The sequence below is a fragment of the Diadema antillarum genome, unplaced genomic scaffold (genome assembly GCF_040938485.1).
Source record: "Diadema antillarum isolate AM-2024a unplaced genomic scaffold, OU_Dant_1.0 seq00000103_RagTag, whole genome shotgun sequence".
NCBI lineage: Eukaryota > Metazoa > Echinodermata > Echinoidea > Diadematoida > Diadematidae > Diadema > Diadema antillarum.
The window spans coordinates 1,855,569-1,877,992 of record NW_027271190.1 but is presented as its reverse complement, the minus strand read 5'-3'; the positions used below and the strand labels follow the sequence as shown (position 1 = coordinate 1,877,992).

The following is a 22,424-nucleotide window of genomic DNA, read 5'->3' as shown; positions in this document are numbered from 1 at the left end:
TATTACCAACTATAGCTCCGACTATTCATCTTTCTCAATTTGTCTCGGGCCCCATAATCTGCACTACACAGTGTGAAACGAACCAATCAATGAGGGTCAAAATATATGATGTAGTGTGCATGGCTTCACCTCTAGTCCATGGGCCAGGCCAGATATTGGTACCATCTGAGGTGGCAAAACCTTTTTGGTGTCATTTTGTTTGTCGGGCATAGATATGCTTATCAAGCTATGATAGCATTTCCAAATGAGTAGCTTAGTCATAATAAATGAATTTTTAACCAATTTGGTCTCGTTGTTATATCCCTATACTTCTGAATCGAAACTAACCGCTATACAAAGAAGAGCACTGTCTTCTGTATGTTCCATAGAGCTGTAAAATGCAGCTCTATGGTATGTTCACAGGTGTTCTGTTGTAAACGTGGTGCGCTTAGTCTTTATTCAAGGCAGCGAAGGGAATATCCAAAGGTAATGATGTCCACAGCGCTTAGTCTTTCTTCTAGACGGCGAAGGGAATATCCAAAGCGTATAATGATACAGTGTATATCCTTTTATCTAAAAACAACAACAACAACAACAACAAAAAAAGCAATTCCTCGTGAATTTTACCGTATTTTTCAATTATTTATCATTTTCCGGCGAAAACGCTACGATGAAAACGCTAATACCACGCCAATGTCGCTTTATTTCCATCCAACTATATAACATAATGCAAAAACAATGTACCGGTACACTACGATACATTATAATGAATGATATTGTAAATGAACAGAGTGATTTTTGTTTAAAACTGATGTATTTGTTGATAGGGTAGTATAAAAACAGTATAGATAATCCCTTTTATGAGGAACTTTAGATATGATAACGGTACATTGGTCTAGATAAAGACTAAGCGCACCGCGTGACAGCTGTGGACATCATAACCTTTTGGATATTACATTCGCTGCCTTGAATAAAGACTAAGCGCACCGCGTTTACAACAGAACACCTGTGGACATACGGAAGATGCTATCATAGCTTGATAAGCAAATCTATGCCCGACAAACAAAATGACACCAAAAAAGGTTGTGCCACCTCAGGTGGTACCAACAACCCATTTTTCGGGTCTTGGCCCATGGACTACTCGTACATTTGCAATGAAGTCTAAAGCCCCCTTAAGCATTTTACAACCTGTTGTTAAGGCCACAGAAAGAAAAGCTATTTTCCTCGGCAGTCATGAGAATGCTCTTTTGTAGGAAAACGGTCACACAAACATGATTTCAATTATTCCTGAAGAGAGGGCAGAGGTGAAGACTCAAATGCGCCTGTGCAGACAAAGAGAGATACCTGTACTTGCACATTTAGTCCATGGGCCAAGACCCGAAAAATGGGTTGTTGGTACCATCTGAGGTGGCACAACCTTTTTGGTGTCAGTTTGTTTGTCGGGCATAGATATGCTTATCAAGCTATGATAGCATTTCCAAATGAGTAGCTTAGTCATAACAATTTGGTCTCGTATTTATATCCCTATACTTCTGAATCGAAACTAAACCGCTATACAAAGAAGAGCACTGGCTACTGTATGTCCACAGGTGTTCTGTTGTAAACGCGGTGCGCTTAGTCTTTATTCAAGGCAGCGAAGGGAATATCCAAAAGGTTATGATGTCCACAGCTGTCACGCGGTGCGCTTAGTTCTTTATCTAGACCAATGTACCGTTATCATATCTAAAGTTCCTCATAAAAGGGATTATCCATACTGTTTTTATACTATCCTATCAACAAATACATCAGTTTTAAACAAAAATCACTCTGTTCATTTACAATATCATTCATTATAATGTATCGTAGTGTACCGTTACATTGTTTTTGCATTATCTTATATTGTTGGAGGGAAATAAAGCGACATTGGCGTGGTATCAGCGTTTTCACCGTAGCGTTTTCACCGGAAAATGATAAATGATTGAAAAATACGGTAAAATTCACTAGGAATTGCTTTTGTTGTTGTTGTTGTTTTTAGATAAAAGGATATACACTGTATCATACGCTTTGGATATTCCCTTCACCGTCTAGAATAAAGACTAAGCGCTGTGGACATCATAACCTTTGGATATTCCCTTCGCTGCCTTGAATAAAGACTAAGCGCACCGCGTTTACAACAGAACACCTGTGAACATACCACAGAGCTGCATTTTACAGCTCTATGGAACATACAGAAGACAGTGCTCTTCTTTGTATGGCGGTTAGTTTCGATTCAGAAGTAAAGGGATATAACAACGAGACCAAATTGGTTAAAAATTCATTTACTATGACTAAGCTACTCATTTGGAAATGCTATCATAGCTTGATAAGCATATCTATGCCCGACAAACAAAATGACACCAAAAAGGTTTTGCCACCTCAGATGGTACCAATATCTGGCCTGGCCCATGGACTAATTATTATTATCTGCGGTGCAGACGCCATGAATACCTAAATATCAAGCATTGTGCATATACGCGTTTGTCAATAAATTCCGAGACTTAACAATGGCGGGGATTCCCACCAGATATATCACCCTAGAGATCAAAGTATAAAAAACAACAACAACAACACACGATTAAGTCGTTGCCAGGACACAGTCTGCTAAGTTTTCATAATTAGTTGTCGATCCGCCCCCGACTGTTCATTTTACCGTCAGCAAATTCAGAGGCTGAACAATGGCGGGGATTTCCACGAGAAATGAGATGAAATTGCATCTGGAAGTCGCGGAGGCGTCGCCGCCACATCTTTGAAACATCTCCACTCGGTCGCCAATGATTCTCCAGTAAGTCGCGAATGATTTGTCGCAAGGTCGCCGAGACGTCTCGGAGACCTCGCGGAAAAACTGATCTCCACTATTTGGTTGCGGCCTGGTCGCGACTAAGAAGACGTCACGGAGACGTCTCCGAGACCAGCACACTGGAGACCTGAAAGGTTGTCCGATAAAGCGAATACATGCTCGATTATCTCCCGAATCGTCGGAAACCAGGCTATCATCTCTGGGAGAAAATGTCTCAGCGACCACTCTGCAACCGGGTGAGACTCGAGTAGTCACCGGGTGGCCATCTTTTAGTCTCAAATTAAGGCAGTGAGATACCCACCGTAAGGGCCAATCTTGAGGATGTCTCGCCGCGAATGATCCGTCACTGTGACTAGCGTGACTCGAAGGACCACCCCATCCCCACCCCTTCCCCACCCCCTCTCCCACCCACTCCCCCCCCCCCCCCCCAAAAAAAAGAAGAAGCTTGTGCTCTCACCGCGGAGGGGACTCCAGGGTGACTTCCGGAAGTCGATGATACGTCCCTAAGACCTTGCGGGTAAAAAATTAGTCTCCGCGATTAAGTCCCGACTATGGAGAGTCACCAAGACGTCGCGGAGACGTCTCCGAGACACAGAACTCTCTGTGTAGAGTTCTGTGCTCCGAGACCATCTGGACATTGAAAAAGTCCGAAAAATCAAACAATCGAACATAGAGTGATAATCCATTCATCTGGAAGTCGCCGCAGCCACGTCTCTGCGATGTCTCCAGTAGGTTGCCAATGATTTTCCAGTAAGTTGCCAATGATTCTTCGCAAGGTCACCGACATGTCTTGGAGACCTCATGGACAACATTAGTCTCGACGAGTTGGTCGCGACTAAGGAGACGTTGCGGAGACGTAAGGAAGACGTCTCCGAAAAAAAAAAGAAGAAGAAGAATCGCACATGTTTGATTCTCTCGTGACACCCTGGACAAGTCTTTCATAGCAATGACAACAGCCAATCTGATGATTGTAAACTGAACTAGATTTCTATATGTTCGTTTGTTTGTTTGTTTGTTTGTTCATTTTCCATCTGAGAAGATGGCTGGGTAGCCCATATTCAGCTACGTTAAGCTAGTCTTCCATGGGGTTCAGTTGGATGCGAGGTGCGGGACCACTTCACCGGGTTAAACACCCTGCTCTTTGCGATGAATGAATGAAGCGGGATCTTTTACGTGCATGAGTTGATACTCTCTCATACACGGTATCTCCATTTTATGTCCTATCCGAGGGATAGAGTGTTTTGCCTCTTGCTAGAGGGGACGGTATGCTTACACACAGCATTGCTCAGTCCAGACTCGGGTTCGAACCCGGGCCGCGTGATCGTGAGGTAGACGCGCTACCGACTGAGCCAACTCACCGTTATGATAGAAAAACAAAAACAAAGCATACAATGCACACAGCAAGACACCTTGACCATTCCAAACCTAGATTTACCATTGTAGACTCAATCCCGATCTTTTTTTTGTCATAGCAATGACTAGACAAGAGGTGTGTATTCGTTGTGTCCTCGCGGAGGTTTTCAAAAGTGGGGGGGGGGGAGCTTTCGGGTTTCACGAGCTAACAAGCAAAACATAAAGGGCACTTCAGTGCAACTTCTGGTGCCGCTTTCAGCTGACAAGCAAAAAAAAAAGGGGGGAAGGTTCTCAAGGGAATCATTCCATTGAGAACAGCGAGAACATGCTTGCCGAAACGTCGGGATTGGGTAGGCTCTTTTCAGGGCCACTCACATAGGCCTACCCTAGAAAGAATACGTGGTGCACCACCCAACAGATTACTAGTAGGCCCCTACGGCTAGCCAAACAATCACTTTCATCATGTTGATTCATACGGTCGTCTGCACGGCCTATCGAAGAGCGGTTAGAATGCAAAGTTTTACTAACTGATATCACAGTTCATACTTCAAAGACCAATGCAATAATGATCGCCTTCTGCACAGGTCGCTCGCGCCGGACAACTTGCTGACCTTAAGGCCCTGCTCGATGGACTCGACGACGATGAAATCGAGAGCGAGATCAATGAACACGACGGGAAGAATTACAGCGCCCTCCATTACGCCGCTGACAAGGATGACGTGGAGATGGTTAGGCTTCTGGTCCACCGAGGAGCAGGTAATCCCACTCTCCTCTACCCGAATATCTATATTAGCTCCCAAGTTCCCATGTAAATGTTACGCTATACAGAGCAATAGAAAACTGAGAAAAGAAAAGGGATGAGTATTTCCCCAAATTGGAAGTTTTTCTTTTTCGTCACCATCTTTTTCTTTTTTTATTTCAGTGTTGACGACGAGCGCTTGTGGAATAGCGTACCGCATGTATCTCAAGCTTTCTTTTGGCTTTGCTTTCTTTGGAGATAAGAGAAGACTAGCTTGTGAGGATATAACAAATGGCTTATTAGGGCTACCTAACATAGTCACTTGAAAACGTGGCTTCACGAACCCTATGTAAGGTAACAACGAGTCAAATTGACTTGAAAGCCCACGGTACATTATAAAAATGTATAACATGCATTAACTGTCTGGTAAATCAGAGTTAAGTTTTCGATTTCGCATATTAAATGATATCACCGTGCCGCTGCATTTATTCACTCGTTTGCCCCGTTTGCCATTTTTACTTTCATAAATAGGGAGAGCATCTGATAGCTTCTTAGCAAAATTTCGCAATCATCAAAAAAAAAAAAGAAATCCTACAAATATACAATATGTAAAATATGCATACTCACAAAAAAAAGTTGGCAGTGATGATAGCCCGTGGGTATATTACTGGAACAGTGTACGTTGTATATATATTATACATTGTTATTAATTTTTATTAAATTATATATTTGTAATGAGAATTCTTGCTTATATTTTCATGACTTGTGAATACAAGTTTGATACAATTTGATATAATCTGACATTGTGACTGAAACTGTTTCTGAATAATTCAGTTAGGGGTGATGGTGGGTTGAACATTCTACTGTAACTGATTTGTGAACCTAGAATTCGCAAATCTCAGGACGCCCTCTACTCGTATAGTGAACCACCTGACCACACTCTTTGTCAGTGATTACAACCGCTCGGTGCCTTTGACAAGACTAGGCAACATGCCTCCCAGCATTGAACAATTATTATTATCATTGTTATTATTATTATCATTATTATTATTATTATTAATACTATTATCATTATTAATTGGGGGTGGTTTCCCATTCAAGACCATCCACTATGAAATGCAAATGTAAAAAGGATAACGCATTAGCATTTTGGATTTAAATCGAACACTAGTACTGGTTTTAACAATAATTATCACATCGTAATTATTCCTTGTATTGCAATCTTCTGAACACGACCTTGACGGTAAAATCATTATGAAACGAAGACGTGAACGATATCGGTGAGGCTTCTCGACGACCGCTCCACTTCGCCGCTAGAGCTACTAGGAAGGAAAGAGATCTGGCAAAGGTATTTTTGTAACATTATAGTCTTCAGTGGGAAATCATTCATGTATCTGGACCCACATTATTACTTTTCGTGAAGGCTATTAAAAAAGATTAATAAATTATAGTCATAGTTACGCAGATAACGAGTCAGAGGGAAATAAAAATCACCCGAATTCAAGGTTTTATATGTAATCGGCCTTCAGATACCCCCTCAGTAGCCCCTGAAATAGATTGCAATCTAGCAAGTTAAAAAACGATCATTATGATAGAAAGTGAGATAATTGTAATGACAGCAATGATTATCCAGGTAAGGATGAATTACTCCCATTATTATCATCTTGATCTGGTGTCAGATAACCCCAAGAATATGTGCTTCTAAAGTTGTTAAACTAACAAAGTCTATTTCTCTCCTAGTCCGAAGATGGGAGGAGTTTTTCGAAAAGGAGGAAACTTTCCGCGAAGAAACAGGTCGACAAGAAAGACAGCGTTGTGTGTATCCTCATGGCCAGCTCGGCTGACGTGAATGTTGAGGACTGTAGAGGGCGTACTCCACTTTTTGTCGCTGCCTGGCAAGGGAATGTTGAAGCGGCGAGCCATCTCCTGAGCAGCAAGGAAACTGACATTGAGGTATATACAAAAGTCAGTACGCCTTTCTATTATATTAACATATTGCAATTTCGATTCATTTTCATATTTCTCGGTGAAAAGTCAATATAACAAAATTAAATAATACATGATATCCAGCTAGGCAAGCATAATAGAATATTACAAACATATATTTGGTCAATTTATAAAAGTTGGAATCTGTGATGAGAATAAATGCTAAAAACAATATGATAGAACCTACCGTATATAGAAGCAAGCTTATTGAGTGTAAGTCCCGGATTTAAAATTGAGTATAAAGATTAAAACGAGTAGCAAGGGTACGACAAATGACCAAAACAAAGCAATAAATATAGCAAATTCAGTGTCGAGGCGATCGTTAACGGCCCGTTTGTTTGTTTGTTTTTCTATTATTACCCCTATCTCACATTTTAGAACTTTTTTGATGCATGCACTAACGCTGGGTTTTGCCTCTTTGACGGTATCAAAAGTGTCACTTTACCTTGTAATCTACTTTACTGCAAATCACGTTTTGGCTCTTGGCATACCGTAATAGTCTGAGGACCACAGCGGCACAACGGCCCTCCTTGCCGCCTGCTTCTATGGGAAGACGGACGTCGCCATCATGCTTATCAACAAAGGCGCCAAACTGAACGTGTGGGACGACAACTTCGACACCCCTCTCCACATCGTCTTCAGGGAGGGCAACAAAAAGATCGCTCTTCGAATCATCGAGAAGGCTAAGCAAAATGGTAGCCTGTACGAGGTGAGATTGTTGATTTTTCACTATTTTATTTATCGGCAGTTATTACAAGCAATATCAATTAACGAAATAAAGAACATGAAGAAATCTTGACTTGTGAATATTGACTTTTGTAACGTATAGGCCTAGTATGGAAGGGTATTAATGAATAAGCCATAAAATTAAGGTCGGACTGTACGGAGAATATTGTTAGAAATTGACTGGCCGTCTAAAATCTAGACTTATACAATTGTATTGCGATTTCTGAAGATATACATGGCGAAATTCTGATGATAATTTTTGTGATCAGCTAAAAAAAGAAGAAGAATGAAATGAAACTCCGAAAAAAATTCTACTTACCCAAAGTCCTGGACAATCATAGTGAATAGCGTGTATATTGCAGGTAGGTTGTAATGAATGGTAATATCGTATGGCTTGTTCTGTCGGGGTAGCCCTTTGAGTAAAGGCGCATTTTTCCGAAGTCTTGATACACGTAAATGACCCTGAAAGCACATAGTCACATTTACATCTGTTTAGTCCATATTGTGACATTGTCAAAACATAAATGACATACAGCACGAAAAATTGCGTTCACGTGCTTCTTTCTATTTGAATCCAGGATGGTACAACAATAACATAATAATTGTCAACAATTTGCGTTCGTCATCATCCCTTGTAGTTTCGTTGTAAATATGTGAGAAGATCTAAGTTAAAAATGGTAAGGCGAAATGTCAGAGGAAGACTTTAGTAATTACTCAATTTGTGTTTCTTCTTAACTGGTTGGTAAGAATTAATAAGATCCTTGTTTCTATTTTTCGGTTTTACTCACAGCTGCTGACGAAAACGAACGGGAACAATAACCCGCCGATTCATGAGGCCGTGAGAAAAGGCCACAAGGACCTGGTCCAACTCGCTCTAGAACACGGTGAGGTCTCACCAGGCAAGGAAGCCTGCCCCCATACTCTCTCCTTGTTCTTCATTTACCTTGATTTCTTTAGATATCTTCCTACTGTTGCCACTTTGCATGCACTGCATTCAAATTCCATCTTGAATCGAAACCCAAAACATCTTCACTTGCTTTAAACCATTTTAACATCTTGACATGATTAAACACCAAAAGGATGCAATAAAAAGAATGCCCCTGTCTTCATCCCTACTTCTGACATTTTCAATATCGTTTCCGATCATCCTCCATAATTTCACTGCTACACTTCTACAATGAAAGTGATTTATCTCCTTATCTCATGAAAGTGCCAAATAGGCCTATTAACTTCGTTAGTGCTGTCTATGTTTTCGTCAAATAGTTTATCTGTTCCTTTCATTGCGGATTTTCACGATTGCTCTGTAAACATAAAATGTGTTCTGTAGATTTCACCTTTTCGTTTTCATCGCATGCGTAGCAGGAAAACTTGTAAAAAAAAAAAGCAACAACTTTAGGACCTTGTATGTTACAGTGAAACCTGGCAAACGTGATGAGATGGAGAGCGATGACGAGTTGAAGGATGATTCCGACGAAGATGGTAAGGACATGCTCAACTACACTGGGGAGATTGAGAACACGCCGCTACATGAGGCCTGCACTACTGGCCATTTGGAAATGGTAAAGATGTTGTGTGTAAAAGGAGCGAAAATCAACGTCCAAAACTGGGACGGTTTCACCCCGCTGCACTTTGCATGCGCAACCAACCATCAAAGGGTAGCCGAATATCTAATTGAAAAGTAAGTGGTGTAATATACATAGGTAAAGAGGATGATAAACATTATCTAAGGTAATGCTACTATATACTAATAGATGATAACAGCAAGTAGGTCTATACCTTCAGGCGTGATTGTTGCCGGTTTGAGTGAAAATTAGTATTCATGTGTCGCTTGAAATTGTTCTTTTTACATAAAAAGATATAAACAATGTGTGACTCCTGTTAAATATACTAACAGCCTTTATGAAAAGTTACCCAGGCTGGAAAATGGCGGACAATATCTAAAAATCTATTATTGTTAGGCAATGATATGCAGTAGTAACATTCTAGTATCAAGATTAAAAGGCAGCATTAACTCGGATTCTGTTATACATTTTGTATTTTAATATAAAAAAGAAGGCGTGTGCTATCCCTTTTTACCCTACATATTCAGTCACAAGGAGGAGACTATTGATAGATGTGAAATTTGTGCCTCTGCAATGTGTATCGTTTCAAATAGGTTCAGATAGAATATCCTTGGTCTGTACTTGGAAAACCCAATGTGTGTGTTTTAAGACAGCTAGAAAGCTTTGCTAAAATTTGTCCGAATGCAGCAGCAACTCTTGGTCCAAACTAGTTTCCGAACATATACATATTTCAATAGAGTTTGGAGAGACTTGTGAATAAGCCTTTGACAAGAACCTCATACATATTATTGATGCATTTGAACGCTTTCGCATAACTTGGTCTACTGCGCTACTTTCCAGGGGGGCAGACCACCACCTTCCCGACCACCAGGGCCTGACGCCTCTGCAGACGGCAGCCACCTCTAAGAGCTTCGATACCCTGGTCTCCCTGCTCGAGTACCTGCGCAACGCGGACATGAGCAGGAACGCAAGAGACAGTCTGGAGACGGCCGCTCGGCTGATCAGATGGGCGGCTGAAGAGAACAAGGCCGATACTTTGCAAGTAATGCGTGTTTTTCTTTTGTTTCCAAATTATTTTTTCCAATTCTTATACTTTCTCTCAACTTCTTTCCCCTCTTGACTTTTCCCCTTGCATTTTTTATTTCTTTATTTGATATTTGTATGTTTTAGTCTAGCCATCAATTTTCCCTTTCCCTGTCAGCCTGTGCTTTCTTATTCCTCTCCTCAGTTATTCGTTTGATTGTCGGGTTTTTTTTGGTCCTTATTTTTCTTTCTCCTCCTCATTCTTTTTCAGTTCTTCTCCGTCTACTTTCCGTCCACTATTTCTCCCTTCTTATCAATCTTTCCTCCTTCTCTTTTTCCCGTTTCCTCCTTCTTTTCACTCCTCGTACCCCCTTTTTTTTCTTCTTCTTGGCAAGTACATGGTGTGTCTCTTCACTAATGATTAGGCCACCATTCTCCTTGTGCTATTTTTGCGCCCAAACAGATGCGTGAGACAGACTTTCTCTTCTATCAAAAAGAAAAAGGTAACTAAATGGCATACCTGACTAAGTTAGCTGACGAAGTTATGAATACATAGAGTTATCAACTATCAAAGAGTGCGAAGATGAATCAGCTTAAAGTGCTACATACGAATTCTACATCTGAGAACATGAATTTCATCTTTTTTTTTTCAATTTTTAAAATATTATTATAATAATCTAGTTAACATATACAATAAGTGATTTCATCGTTTTTAAAAGTTATTCATTTTCAGGTTAAAGGGCAATATCTCTATCAATTTTTCAGGATTTCTCTGAACGTGTCAGAAACATCATTAGATCGAGATGTAAATCCGGGCCAAAAAGTTTATGTTTTAAGAATTTATCAATAACCATGAGCAAGTTACATTTCATGTTCTTAAATCAATGACATAGTTGCTCCTCCACCGCGGTCGCAAGGTTCATGGAATGAACGATGATGCCATTTCAGATTTGATCTACGGCGCTTCGAAAAAGGGATACACAGAGTGAGTGTTATTGAAACAAGAATGTATTAACATGCTGGCTAAATAATTATGCATGAAATTAAAATGCGTTTCAAAAATTTTACATGTTGAGTAGCATGGTCATCAGGATGAAATAATCTTTGATCCTGAGTATCTTTAATAAACTGGGCCCCGTTTTAACAAAAGATAAAATCTATTGTAGATTTCCTTACCACACAGACTGCCATAGACTGACGATAGGAATCGGTTTAAACGATCAATTTTGACTCTTCATAAAAGATGATTACATACCTTAACTGTAACTGAAAAGCTACAAAAGCATTGTTCTTTCGTTCTGACAGGAAACTTTCTTCCCAGAAACCTTTAGTAACGAGCCATTGACTAGTTTCACTAAAAAACTACTTATCGACACATGAACATGGGATCCAGTTAATATGCTATTGTTATTCGCTTCTTGTAACAGGCAAGCGTCCAACAAGATTTCTGATTTTAGCAGCACATACTTTGAGATATCTAAAGGTCTGCATAGAATTTGATGAAACCCTCAAAGTACAAGCGAACAAAACGAAATAAAACGAACACATCCATAACTATTTAAAAGTTAATCTTGGGTACTAAAAAATAAATTAAAAAATCAGAAAACAATCGCTAAAATCAGAAAACAATCGCTTTTGACAGGCCTGCAAATTATCCAACAAGTTTCCTGTGAAACATAATTTCCATTTTCTTACGTGACTGACTTGACGTTTGAACAGAGAAGTACAAAATGTTGTTTTATTGCAATCTCCTTATTTCGTGTACATGTATTCGTCTTCATTCCTCTTTGTGAAATTCTCTCACTCCCTTGTCCTCCAATGGTATTGTATATTTCTCAAAAAAATCTCGTTTTACTCATCCTTTCTCCCCACTCCTCTTCATACTGACCTATCCTTCTCTCCTCTCTCTCTCTTCCTTTCCATTCTATCTTCCTCTCTGGCACTATTTTCTTCCTTTCATACCTCCCCCCCTCTACTTCTCTCTGGGACCCTTCCTCCCTCCCCTCCACCTTCTCATACTCCTCAATCTTCCTCAAATTGTCATGATTGTCACTTGTTTTCATTCCCCACGATTCCCTCCGCAGAACTGTATTGGCTCTCATTCACTGGAAGCGGGAGGTGGTCGACCACCGCGATCCTGCCGGCAACACGCCGCTCCATCACGCCGCCGAAGCCGGGCACGACGCCACCGTCCAGGAGCTCATCAAGGCAAAGGCCATGGTCAACGTCCCGTGAGTGACCAACTGGTGGCAAGACCAAGTGAAAGGCTGACCAGTGTTGATTTGCAAAACGCCACAAAAGTGGAGGATATTGTAGACCTATCTGTAGAACAAAACAGTAGAACAAAACTGAAGAATGTTGTAGGCCGATCTGGAGAGCAATACTGTAGAACAAAATTGGAGAATGTTATAGGCCTATATGGGATCGTATATCTGCGATTAAAAAGGACCATCTCCAGACTTATCACTCTGTTGAACTAGAGATACAAAATAAAGCCAAAAAAAAATCGAAGAAAAAAAGTAAACATTTGCACAAATTATACTATCTTTTGAAGTCCGCATCACAAAACTTTCTGTTGATTTAGAGGAAATAAATTAGTTTTTGAAAGTCTTTGAGTGGTCTTTGAGTAGGACATCCTCCCTATTTCTGGTTGGATAAACCTGGCTAAGCCTGTCGTAATATACTTGATTCGTTTCATTTCCAAGTAGACATTCAAATATCTATAATCACAAAAAATCAGAACAACGCAACATTATGAAAAATACCGTGAACCACAGTTGTACGAATAAGTGTTGAAACTATTATGGCAACATGAAAAAAAGTAATAACGCAAATAGCTGTTCACTGCTCGGATATGACATTCGTTACAAAGTCATTTGCGTGGCAAAGAGAATGTGGTAAGGAATATAAGGGACTCGATGAATTGAGAATTTCACATTTCACGATCTGATTATTATTAAAAAAGAAGAAAAAAAGAGTGAAGGCGGCCTGATATACACAGTGAAACTTTACGTTATTAAATCATTCAAGACTTTAAAGAAAGTTGGGTAATTTCAGATATTTGAACAGTATCGAAAAAAAATTCTATAGTTCTTCGAAGAAAATTAGATGGCAAAACTTTGGATGTAGGAAATGGTGTACTTGTAGGGTTAATATCTAACGTATCCCTTGAATTTTGATTACTGTCTCATGGAAGCATGACTTTGATTATTGAATAACTTTTGGTGTAAAGGGGTGTATTTTGAAGAGAGATCGTCACAGAGGCCTTTTCTTGGTCGTACTGTTCCGCTCAGTTAATAAGATCGTATGCTTTGAGTTGTATTATCATGAGCTCTTCATTTCTCCTGCATTGTTCATAATAATTAAAATTATTGAAATAAATGAATTTCTAAATTTCTGTGTGTGTATTTTTTTGGTATGTGTATCATGTTATATTCATTTTGTGAAAAGTGCAGAAAAAAATCAAATCAAACAAAACACCAGGTGACAGCAAAACAAGATGAAAATCACCCCCTTAACCTTTGTGACTTTTTCTGTGTTTATTTCATGACAAAACCTTTATTGTTTTGTAGGTTTGATTATTGATTAATCTATTTATTATATTCCCTCTGGTATCAACATTTCTATGTACACAGTGTAGTAAAAAACTCCCTTTAAAATAAAAAAGCCGTTTCCATAACTACTATCGATCTGTGCATTTGCTTTCGATTTTGTCATTGTTCGCAGGAATTGCGGAATTGTGAACAAGCGAACGCCTATTCACCATGCTGCCGCCAACGGTTGGATCCGAACAGTGAATCTGCTCATTAAGGCAGAAGCTGTCATCAACGTTGTTGACCTGTTAAAGGTATGAGAGTGTTTCTTTAGTAATTCTTTCCTTTTCTTTGGCTATATGGTTTAGGGCTAGGGTAAGATTTAGTATAAGAATTAGGGTAAGGGTTAGGGTTAGAGTTTGGGCTATAGGGTTAGGATTAGGAAAGGGGAGAGATTTAGATTCTAGAATACATAGATGAGTTGGGTAAGATATCTTGTAGTTAAATTCGAGCAATGCTTGAAAGATATTATTACACATTTTAGTAGAGTCAGCTGTATGCGCCAGGCCTTCATTTTTATATTGTGAAGAAGAATTTAAACGGACTCGTCATATTGACTGCCTTTTAATTCGTGAGATAATAATACATGTTAGTACAAGCTTGGAAATGGGGGCTTAGTGTAGTAAGTTCATGTCTAAAATAAAGTGCAAGTATATGACCGGATTGAATGCTACATAATACATCTGGTTAGTAAAACTCTAAAGCCTTACTTATTACATTATCGCACTTGTGTAAGCCGGAGGGTGTTGTTCTCTTGCACACTTTCACTGGTGATGGGTTTACCTTTCATACTTTAATCAAGGTCTGAATTAAAGTATTTTTAGTGTCATTGCTTATAAATCTTATTATAGATTCTATTGTGAGTATACAATACATCAACAACTAACAAGGGGATGGGACAAGCATTATGCGAAGAGCTTGCTTCCAATAGGCACTACATCATTATTTGTCAATGGATTTAGCGTCTTTTGGAAGCAAGATTGCATAGATAATGATTATGAGTATGACTAACAACATTTTTACAGTGATAATATCCTCACTTTGGTGTATATTTTACCTGTTTTTTTCATCAAACATTTACTTTAAATCATACCACTTGATTTCATAACTAACCACTTAATCTTATCTTTAAAGGGACTGTACAGTACTGGTTGAGGTGAGGACTCAGCTTGTAACGTTTTGCGAGATATCTAGAACCACTATGAAATGTTAAAGAGCATACAATTCTAAGAGGAGTCATTTTTTAATGAAAATCGGTTTTGAAATGACTGAGATATCTAAAAACAAAGAAAAAGATTGTGATAAAAGTCGTGGCCTTTAAGTTTTAATAGGATCGCTTTTTTAGATGTCTCAGCCATTTCAATGCCAATTTTAATCAAATAAACATTGAGTCCTTCTTGAAATTACAAACTCTTTCATATTTCATAAGAGGTTTCTCAATATCTCATCAAACAAGTTTATTAACCTTAATCCTCACCTCACCCATTAACAGTATACAGTCACTTTAATAATACCGCACATTTGTGTGTTAGAATGGACGTCACCAGCTGATCCAGAATACTTCTATGTTTTCTAATCGGTTTGCTGCTGGTTTTCATTCAAATTTTTGAACGCCTGTATAAGGACGTCACTCGAGTTCATTAAAGGACAAGTTCACCTTCATAAACATAAGGATTGAGAAAATGCAACAATATTAGTAGAACACATCAGTGAAAGTTTGAGGAAAATCAGACAATCCGTTCAAAAGTTATGAATTTTTTAAATTTTTGTGTTGGAACCGCTGGATAAGGAGACTGCTACAGCTTGTGAGTCATATGCGTACAACAGTATAAAGAAAATACAAAAGAAAATTCAACATATTTTCACTTTTTTCGCATAATAAAAGAGCAATTGACTTGCCTCTTTCTAAAGGCAGGGGGAATAATATTACCCATAACATTTATCGGTAACGAGTCAGGGGAATGTGTACTTTTTTCAAAAGATGGAATTTTGTGAAATTCTCTTTATATTTTCCTTATATTGTTGTACGCATGTGACATCTAAGTTATTCATACACTGCAGTAGTCTTCTCATCCAGCGGGTACTGCACAAAAACTTCAAAAATTCATAACTTTTGAACGGATTGTCTGATTTTCCTCAAACTTTCAATGATGTGTTCTACTAATATTGCTACATTCTCTCAATCCATATGTTTATGAAGGTGAACTTGTCCTTTAATGATGGAGAAAAAGAAATATAGCACAAGGTTGTCAGGTAATACGAGAGTATTGCTAAAAGAAATCAAGAGGGAGACGGATAACTTCTATTCTGCCAGTCTCGTAGGAAAAATGGACATAACTGCCACATACCACTCCACAACATTGCCTAATTATTATTCTTCATTACAGACCCTTTTCAGGTGACAAAATGTCAGTCGTTTACATGAGTTCACGGAGTGGGATATTTGGTGCGTCTCTCAAGTGAGAAAAATATATTTTGTTCTTTTATACTTTGTAATTTAGCAAGATTAAACACAGAAGAAGAATTGGTGTTTATTTACCGTGATGATGGGTAACAAATTAATAAAAATATGTTGATGAAAGAATACGCAAAATTACGATAAATGATATAAAAGATTGTATTTGTCACACACACACACACACACACACACACATACACATACACACACACAAAGATGATATATTATTGATAATAAAGAATATGTTTCTCTATAGATGACACCTCTGCATCTCGCACGTAAAAACGGTCACACCGACATGGTAAAGCTCCTCGTCTACAATGAGCAGGCCGACATTCTTCCTCGGGACAAAAATGGACTGAACTGCCTCGACCACGCCATCGACAACGGGCATGAGTACGTGATAGCTTCATCACAATCATTATCATAAGTAATTATTAAACGAGAAAGTCTGCTTATGGTTCTAATAGGGAGCTTTAGATTTGCTGCGCGGACGTTTGAGACGACGCTTCAGCTGGACGTTCTCCTCTTCCCTGCGTTGTGCTGAAAAGTGGCTTTAGATTACGTCGAGACGCAACGTATGATGCCCCCATATATCGGTGCATCAAGTAGCTCTCTACGTCGTGAAGTGAGCGGACGTAAAAATAGCCCAGAACGCGTAGTGAAAACTCAAGCGCGCGAGCTATATAAATAGATCGCGTCTGATACGCGATTCTGCGCATGCTCAGACCAGGTTTTTTCCCCTCTGAACGTCCCCGTCGCGAAAATCTAAAGTTCCTTACTAACCAAGTTGCTAATAACTGAATATGTGAAAGGTCTCAGTTAACGCCGTATGTCAGATTGATGATGATGAGTCGTATTAGGGGGAGAACGAAAACCATGGCAGCACTTTTAAAGCCTTGTTAATAAAGACATGTCCTTCTTCTTGCTTATGAGGCAGCAGCAGCTAAGTAATGTCCCTCAATTGTTGTAGCCAAGTTACAGTCTGTGGAGTAGGGTGTGTCAGGTCCATGTTGTCAGGAGGGTGGAGATCAGGGCACTCACTCAAGATGACATGTCCTTATATTATGTGTCATATCGTACGGCTTTGGTATAAAAAAAAAAGAAAGAAAGAGAGAAAATAAAAAATGACGCGATTAAGATCCAGCTGCCTTCATATGCGTAAACACGAATGAAGAAAAATACCAAACCACAACCATCATCGGATCAGACGAATTTTTTAAAGCCCTTTACTTACAACAACTAAGCTCAAAAGTCATTCCATTACACATGTTCATGCCACATGTTGCTACCTTTGAAGTGAATCTCGCGACATCGCTCGCATTTACAGACACTCGCTTAAAGGACAAGTTCACCTTCATAAACATAAGGATTGAGAAAATGCAACAATATTAGTAGAACACATCAGTGAAAGTTTGAGGAAAATTGGACAATCGATGCAAAAGTTATGAATTTTTGAAGTTTTTGTGTTAGAACCGCTGGATGAGGAGACTACTACAGCTTGTGAGTCATATGCGTACAACAGTATAAAGAAAATGTAAAAGAAAATTCAACATATTTTCACTTTTTTCTCATAATAAAAGAGCACTTGACTTGCCTCTTTCTAAAGGCAGGGGGAATAATATTACCCATAACATTTGTCGGTAACGAGTCAGGGGAATGTGTACTTTTTTCAAAAGATGGAATTTTGTGAAATTCTCTTTATATTTTCCTTATATTGTTGTACGCATGTGACATCTAAGTTATTCATACACTGCAGTAGTCTTCTCATCCAGCGGGTACTGCACAAAAACTTCAAAAATTCATAACTTTTGAACGGATTGTCTGATTTTCCTCAAACTTTCAATGATGTGTTCTACTAATATTGCTACATTCTCTCAATCCTTATGTTTATGAAGGTGAACTTGTCCTTTAAAGAGTATATGACATGCACATTTTTTCTTTTTATTATATTACATAAATATGTTACGGTGTATATATATTTCGAGTTGTTCGTAAGCTGGATCTCACTGTAAAGCACGATATAACACGGAAGCATGTTAAAAGTATCCATGATTTGAAAAAAATGAATGAACTGCTATAATCGCACCCCTCTGAATGACTGCAAAATTATTATGCATGGATGAAATGTGTTCTTTGTGACCTAATATAAAAGCTAGTATCTCACCAACGGAGACGTCTCCGCGACGTCTCCAACTTATCAGTCGCAGCAGTCGCGGAGACGTCTCCAACGTACAAATGTCTTGCGGTCTCACCAAGGAGACGTCTGTGAGACGAGTTATGGCAGGTGCCAAAAATTTCAAATACGAGGGAGCCGTTGCAGGATCACCTGACTTGATCTAGGCAGGATGTCAGCACGCAGATAGGTCACGTGGTTTTTAAGTAGGTCAAACATCGTCAAATAGAGTCGCGGAGACGTCGCGGAGACGTCTCCGCGACCTCTGACCAGTTTTTCTGGTCTCCAGCAGGTCTCGGCGATGTCTCTGAGACGTCTCTGAGACGTCGCGGAGACGTCTCACCAATTGCGGATATGATAGTCTCCGCGACGTCTCCGCGACTGATGGAGACGTCTCGGAGACGTCGCGCAGACTACGCGAAAAATTGAGCATGTTCAAAATTTCTTGCGACTAACTGGCGACTAATCTGAGACTCTGTAATTTTCAGGAGACGTCTCTGCAACTAGCAAAATCTAGAGTCGCGAACTAGTCGCAAACTAGTTTCAAGCCCGGTGAGATACCCTCTTAAAGACGAAAATATAGTCAGTCTATACGAGTTGTTTGCAGGTCAATGGAGGGCACGAACTTTGGGCAGGATGCATAAACGCTAGCAATTGCTTGTGCTAGCCTTTTACTCGAATCCGTATGCATAAAAACAAGCAATTGCTTGTGAGCAGAAGCTTTTGCTGGCAAGCACAAGCAATTGCTTGCTGCCCGCAAGCAATATCACTATTGCTTAGAGACCAAACATTTGCTTAAAAACGTATGTATAAAACATACCTTTTGCTAGTTCTTGCTAGCAATTGCTTACGATTTTTCAAGCTCTGTAAAATACGCTTGAGCTTCTGCTTATCTGGAATGTTCCCTTTTAAGTATGATTTACATATTCATGAAAGAAAGACCACACTTGTGAAGGAGTGGTATAAATCTACAAGAAATTACTCATAAATAGAGTAAGAAATGTTTCATTTCAGCAACGGGAATGTCCAGTGGTTAGCATGCAAAATGTGATGAAAAACATGTACAATTGTAGGATGTCTGACTTCGGTGAAGAGCAAGGAGACCTATCTCCACGTGTGATCTGGCAGATCCGGGCAACTGCAAGCAGTGATGGGAATTAGCCAGTAATGCGTGTGTGTCTGTTGTCGTGTGTGTGCGTCTGTGTGTGCATTTATGAGTGTCATTTCATAGCTCTTCTGCTATGTCAGGAATCGTTTCCGCACACACATGCCCTTTCAAATACCTGCTGCCACACTCGCCTTTGTTCTTGTGTTCGCACAGGCGTGACGTCCCTTTTGTTGAAAACGCAAGCAATTGCTTGTAGGTATAAGCACCAGCAAAAGGTTATGCATATGGATTTAAGCAATTGCTTGAGCTAGAACTTTTGCTAGACGAGCTTGTGCTTTTGCTCGAAGCAGTTGCTGACAAGCAATTGCTTGTTTTATGCATTCGGCCATTTGAGTGGTGAAGATATCCTCACCTCGACCTCCTTTCATTTCCAGTTTTGACCGATATCGTCCTTACGTAACAGTCATGATATTGTGAAAAGATACGATATATCTCCCAAATTAAAGCGCTTTTGCCCTTTTTTTTGTTTATTCTTCATTGTCAGATTATTGCATGTCAACTTAAAAAAATCATGAATTTTCACATCAAATTATCAGATCAATGATAACAAACACCATGTAGAGTGCACTGGTTAATCGATTGAAATAACACCCCTCAAAGCTGTAGTATAGTAATCATGGTAATGATAAAAGACATCCAGAGAAATTTTAACACTGGAGAGATTAGGCTGGGTCCCTCAATCTATTTCAAAAACTCTATAAATTATCACCATAACTAGTGATATTACTGACATTGTTGTTTTTCGAAATCAATTGTTTTGACATTATTATTATTTCCGCGGTCAGGGACATCGTCAACCTGCTAGTGAGCCATGAAAAATGGCGGGAAGTGATGTCGGTCTGCAGCTCAGACCAGGAGACGGGCGAGAGAACAACACCTATGAGAAAGCTCATCAAAACCATGCCAGGTGAGCTTTATTTTCTGCTCCAATCCTCATGAAATCCCCCCCCCCCCCCCCACCGCCCCGGCCCTAGTCCGTCTCTGGGAAACCATCACAGGTTGAGGCCGGGGAACATTTCTAAACTAACATTTCGATTATTCTCTAGTTCAGTTTGCAATAACATTACGCTTCGCTTCCCCTTCCTTCCGTTATAACTTTGTCTTTCAAAATTTTGATCGCTGAACATAATGAAATGCCGAAATGACTGAATCACATATCTCATAATGATACAATGACGTTCATACAATGACAATAATGCAAATTGTATTTAGTGTTAAAATCTTCTTAAATACAATTAAAATTCAAGTACGCCTAGAATAAAGACATTAGTTTGAAGAATATATAATATGTGGAACACCGTCCCAAAGAGATTTTCTTGACGATAAACGTTGCTGCACGATCTCGACCTTGCACGAATATTCCCGTGTTTTATAGTTCCTGTCTGTGTGCGCTACCTCATCCGTCGTAGATTGATTCTTTACTGGTAGATGAATCAGTATGAAACATTAATATGATGACTATCTCAACTGTATGTAAACATGATATTATCCTGAAATGTTACAGACGTAGCCGAGCGAATTTTGGATCTCTGCGTTCAGCACAATCCCGAGGCGGAGCCGAACGATGCCAATTACTGGGTGGAGTTCTACTACGAGCTCCTGGAGGATTCGTTCTCCAAGTGGGAGAAATCGAAGGATTCTGACGGTAAGGATAGTGTTCTATTTTGTGTTAGTTTGTTTGTTTTTCTGCCAGTTTCCGGTGTTACGATATACGTTGTCACGTTATGTTCGGTAGGAGTGAAGGTTTTCACCGCTGTATTTTAATCTTTGACAAATACCAGTAACAAGCCCGCAAGCAGTTTTCAAGAATCTTCACCCTATTGAAGGAGGCAGACTTAACAAGAAGAAGAAGAAGAAGAAGAAGAAACATTTGCTCCCTTTCTCTTGGCTGCCATGGCAGTATTGTGAATAAACCTGATTAAAGTGATATCAAATTAAATGAAGCATATTGGTACGTTGCATCCATAGAAAGACCGAACATAGTAATACGTCAAACTTCAGATAGAAGATACATCCCAAGTTTCCCAACATGAAACAATACTCTAATAGAAACTTAGCAATTCTCCCGCAGTTCTTTTCCTTGATTGTAATGTTATTTCTTTCTTTATATTTTTCCATAATGGAGATACGTCCGAATACTAGAGACATCCTCCGATCTCGTTAAGTTTTCACTGCATGACCTGGCGTTTCGGACTGAGTAGCTTCCCCATTATGGCATATCAAAAAACAAAACAAAACACTCTAGTCTTTCACGTGATCTTAATCATGTTTTTCCTCAAATATGATATCAATCATAGTAGGCCCTTCTCGAATCCACATGTAGATAGAATGGCGACTATTGAGTTAATGTATAGTGACATGCAAATGTACCACTTGCTGGCGATCTGGAGTCGATTATTTTTTGGAATAAGACTGATCAATTCCTATCAAAAGGGATATTTTGCAATCCAAGTAATGTTATAGTAATAATGATAATATTATGTGATAATTATTATGGTCTTCTTTATCTGAGGTAGCTTCTTCAGTGTTGGCACTGTTCTACAAGAGGGGGCAGCCATTATATTATTACCGGCTAGCGTTGCCAGGTATCCAAACAGTTGAGTCGAGAGGGACATTGTGGGTAAAAACATCTTGTCCAAGAACGTAAGCACCAGTCTTGGTCGGATTCGAAGTCGGGTCCTCCAATTCAGGGTTAGGAGCCTCAGCCACTATGCCATTTGATTATTAAGTGATTAACACCACCTGACATGTTCCTTTATACAGAATTAGTTGCAACAATTAGCAAAAAACAAACAAACAAACAACAACAACAACGACACCAAAACAACCCCCCCCAAAAAAAATAA

At 39.4% G+C, this 22,424-nt stretch overlaps 1 protein-coding gene across 1 annotated transcript in view; it reads left to right on the top strand.

The window, feature by feature from the left end:
* LOC139726890 (uncharacterized) overlaps positions 1-22,424 on the top strand; it is a 34,322-nt gene that overhangs the window by 2,554 nt on the left and 9,344 nt on the right. The window contains exons 2-13 of the mRNA XM_071637884.1: positions 4,732-4,875; positions 6,627-6,839; positions 7,372-7,581; positions 8,389-8,482; positions 9,012-9,276; positions 10,001-10,202; positions 11,077-11,168; positions 12,268-12,414; positions 13,910-14,030; positions 16,491-16,630; positions 20,364-20,485; positions 21,083-21,232. Coding sequence (XP_071493985.1) covers positions 4,732-4,875; positions 6,627-6,839; positions 7,372-7,581; positions 8,389-8,482; positions 9,012-9,276; positions 10,001-10,202; positions 11,077-11,168; positions 12,268-12,414; positions 13,910-14,030; positions 16,491-16,630; positions 20,364-20,485; positions 21,083-21,232 — 1,900 coding nt within the window. The remainder of the gene's footprint in view (positions 1-4,731; positions 4,876-6,626; positions 6,840-7,371; positions 7,582-8,388; positions 8,483-9,011; positions 9,277-10,000; positions 10,203-11,076; positions 11,169-12,267; positions 12,415-13,909; positions 14,031-16,490; positions 16,631-20,363; positions 20,486-21,082; positions 21,233-22,424) is intronic.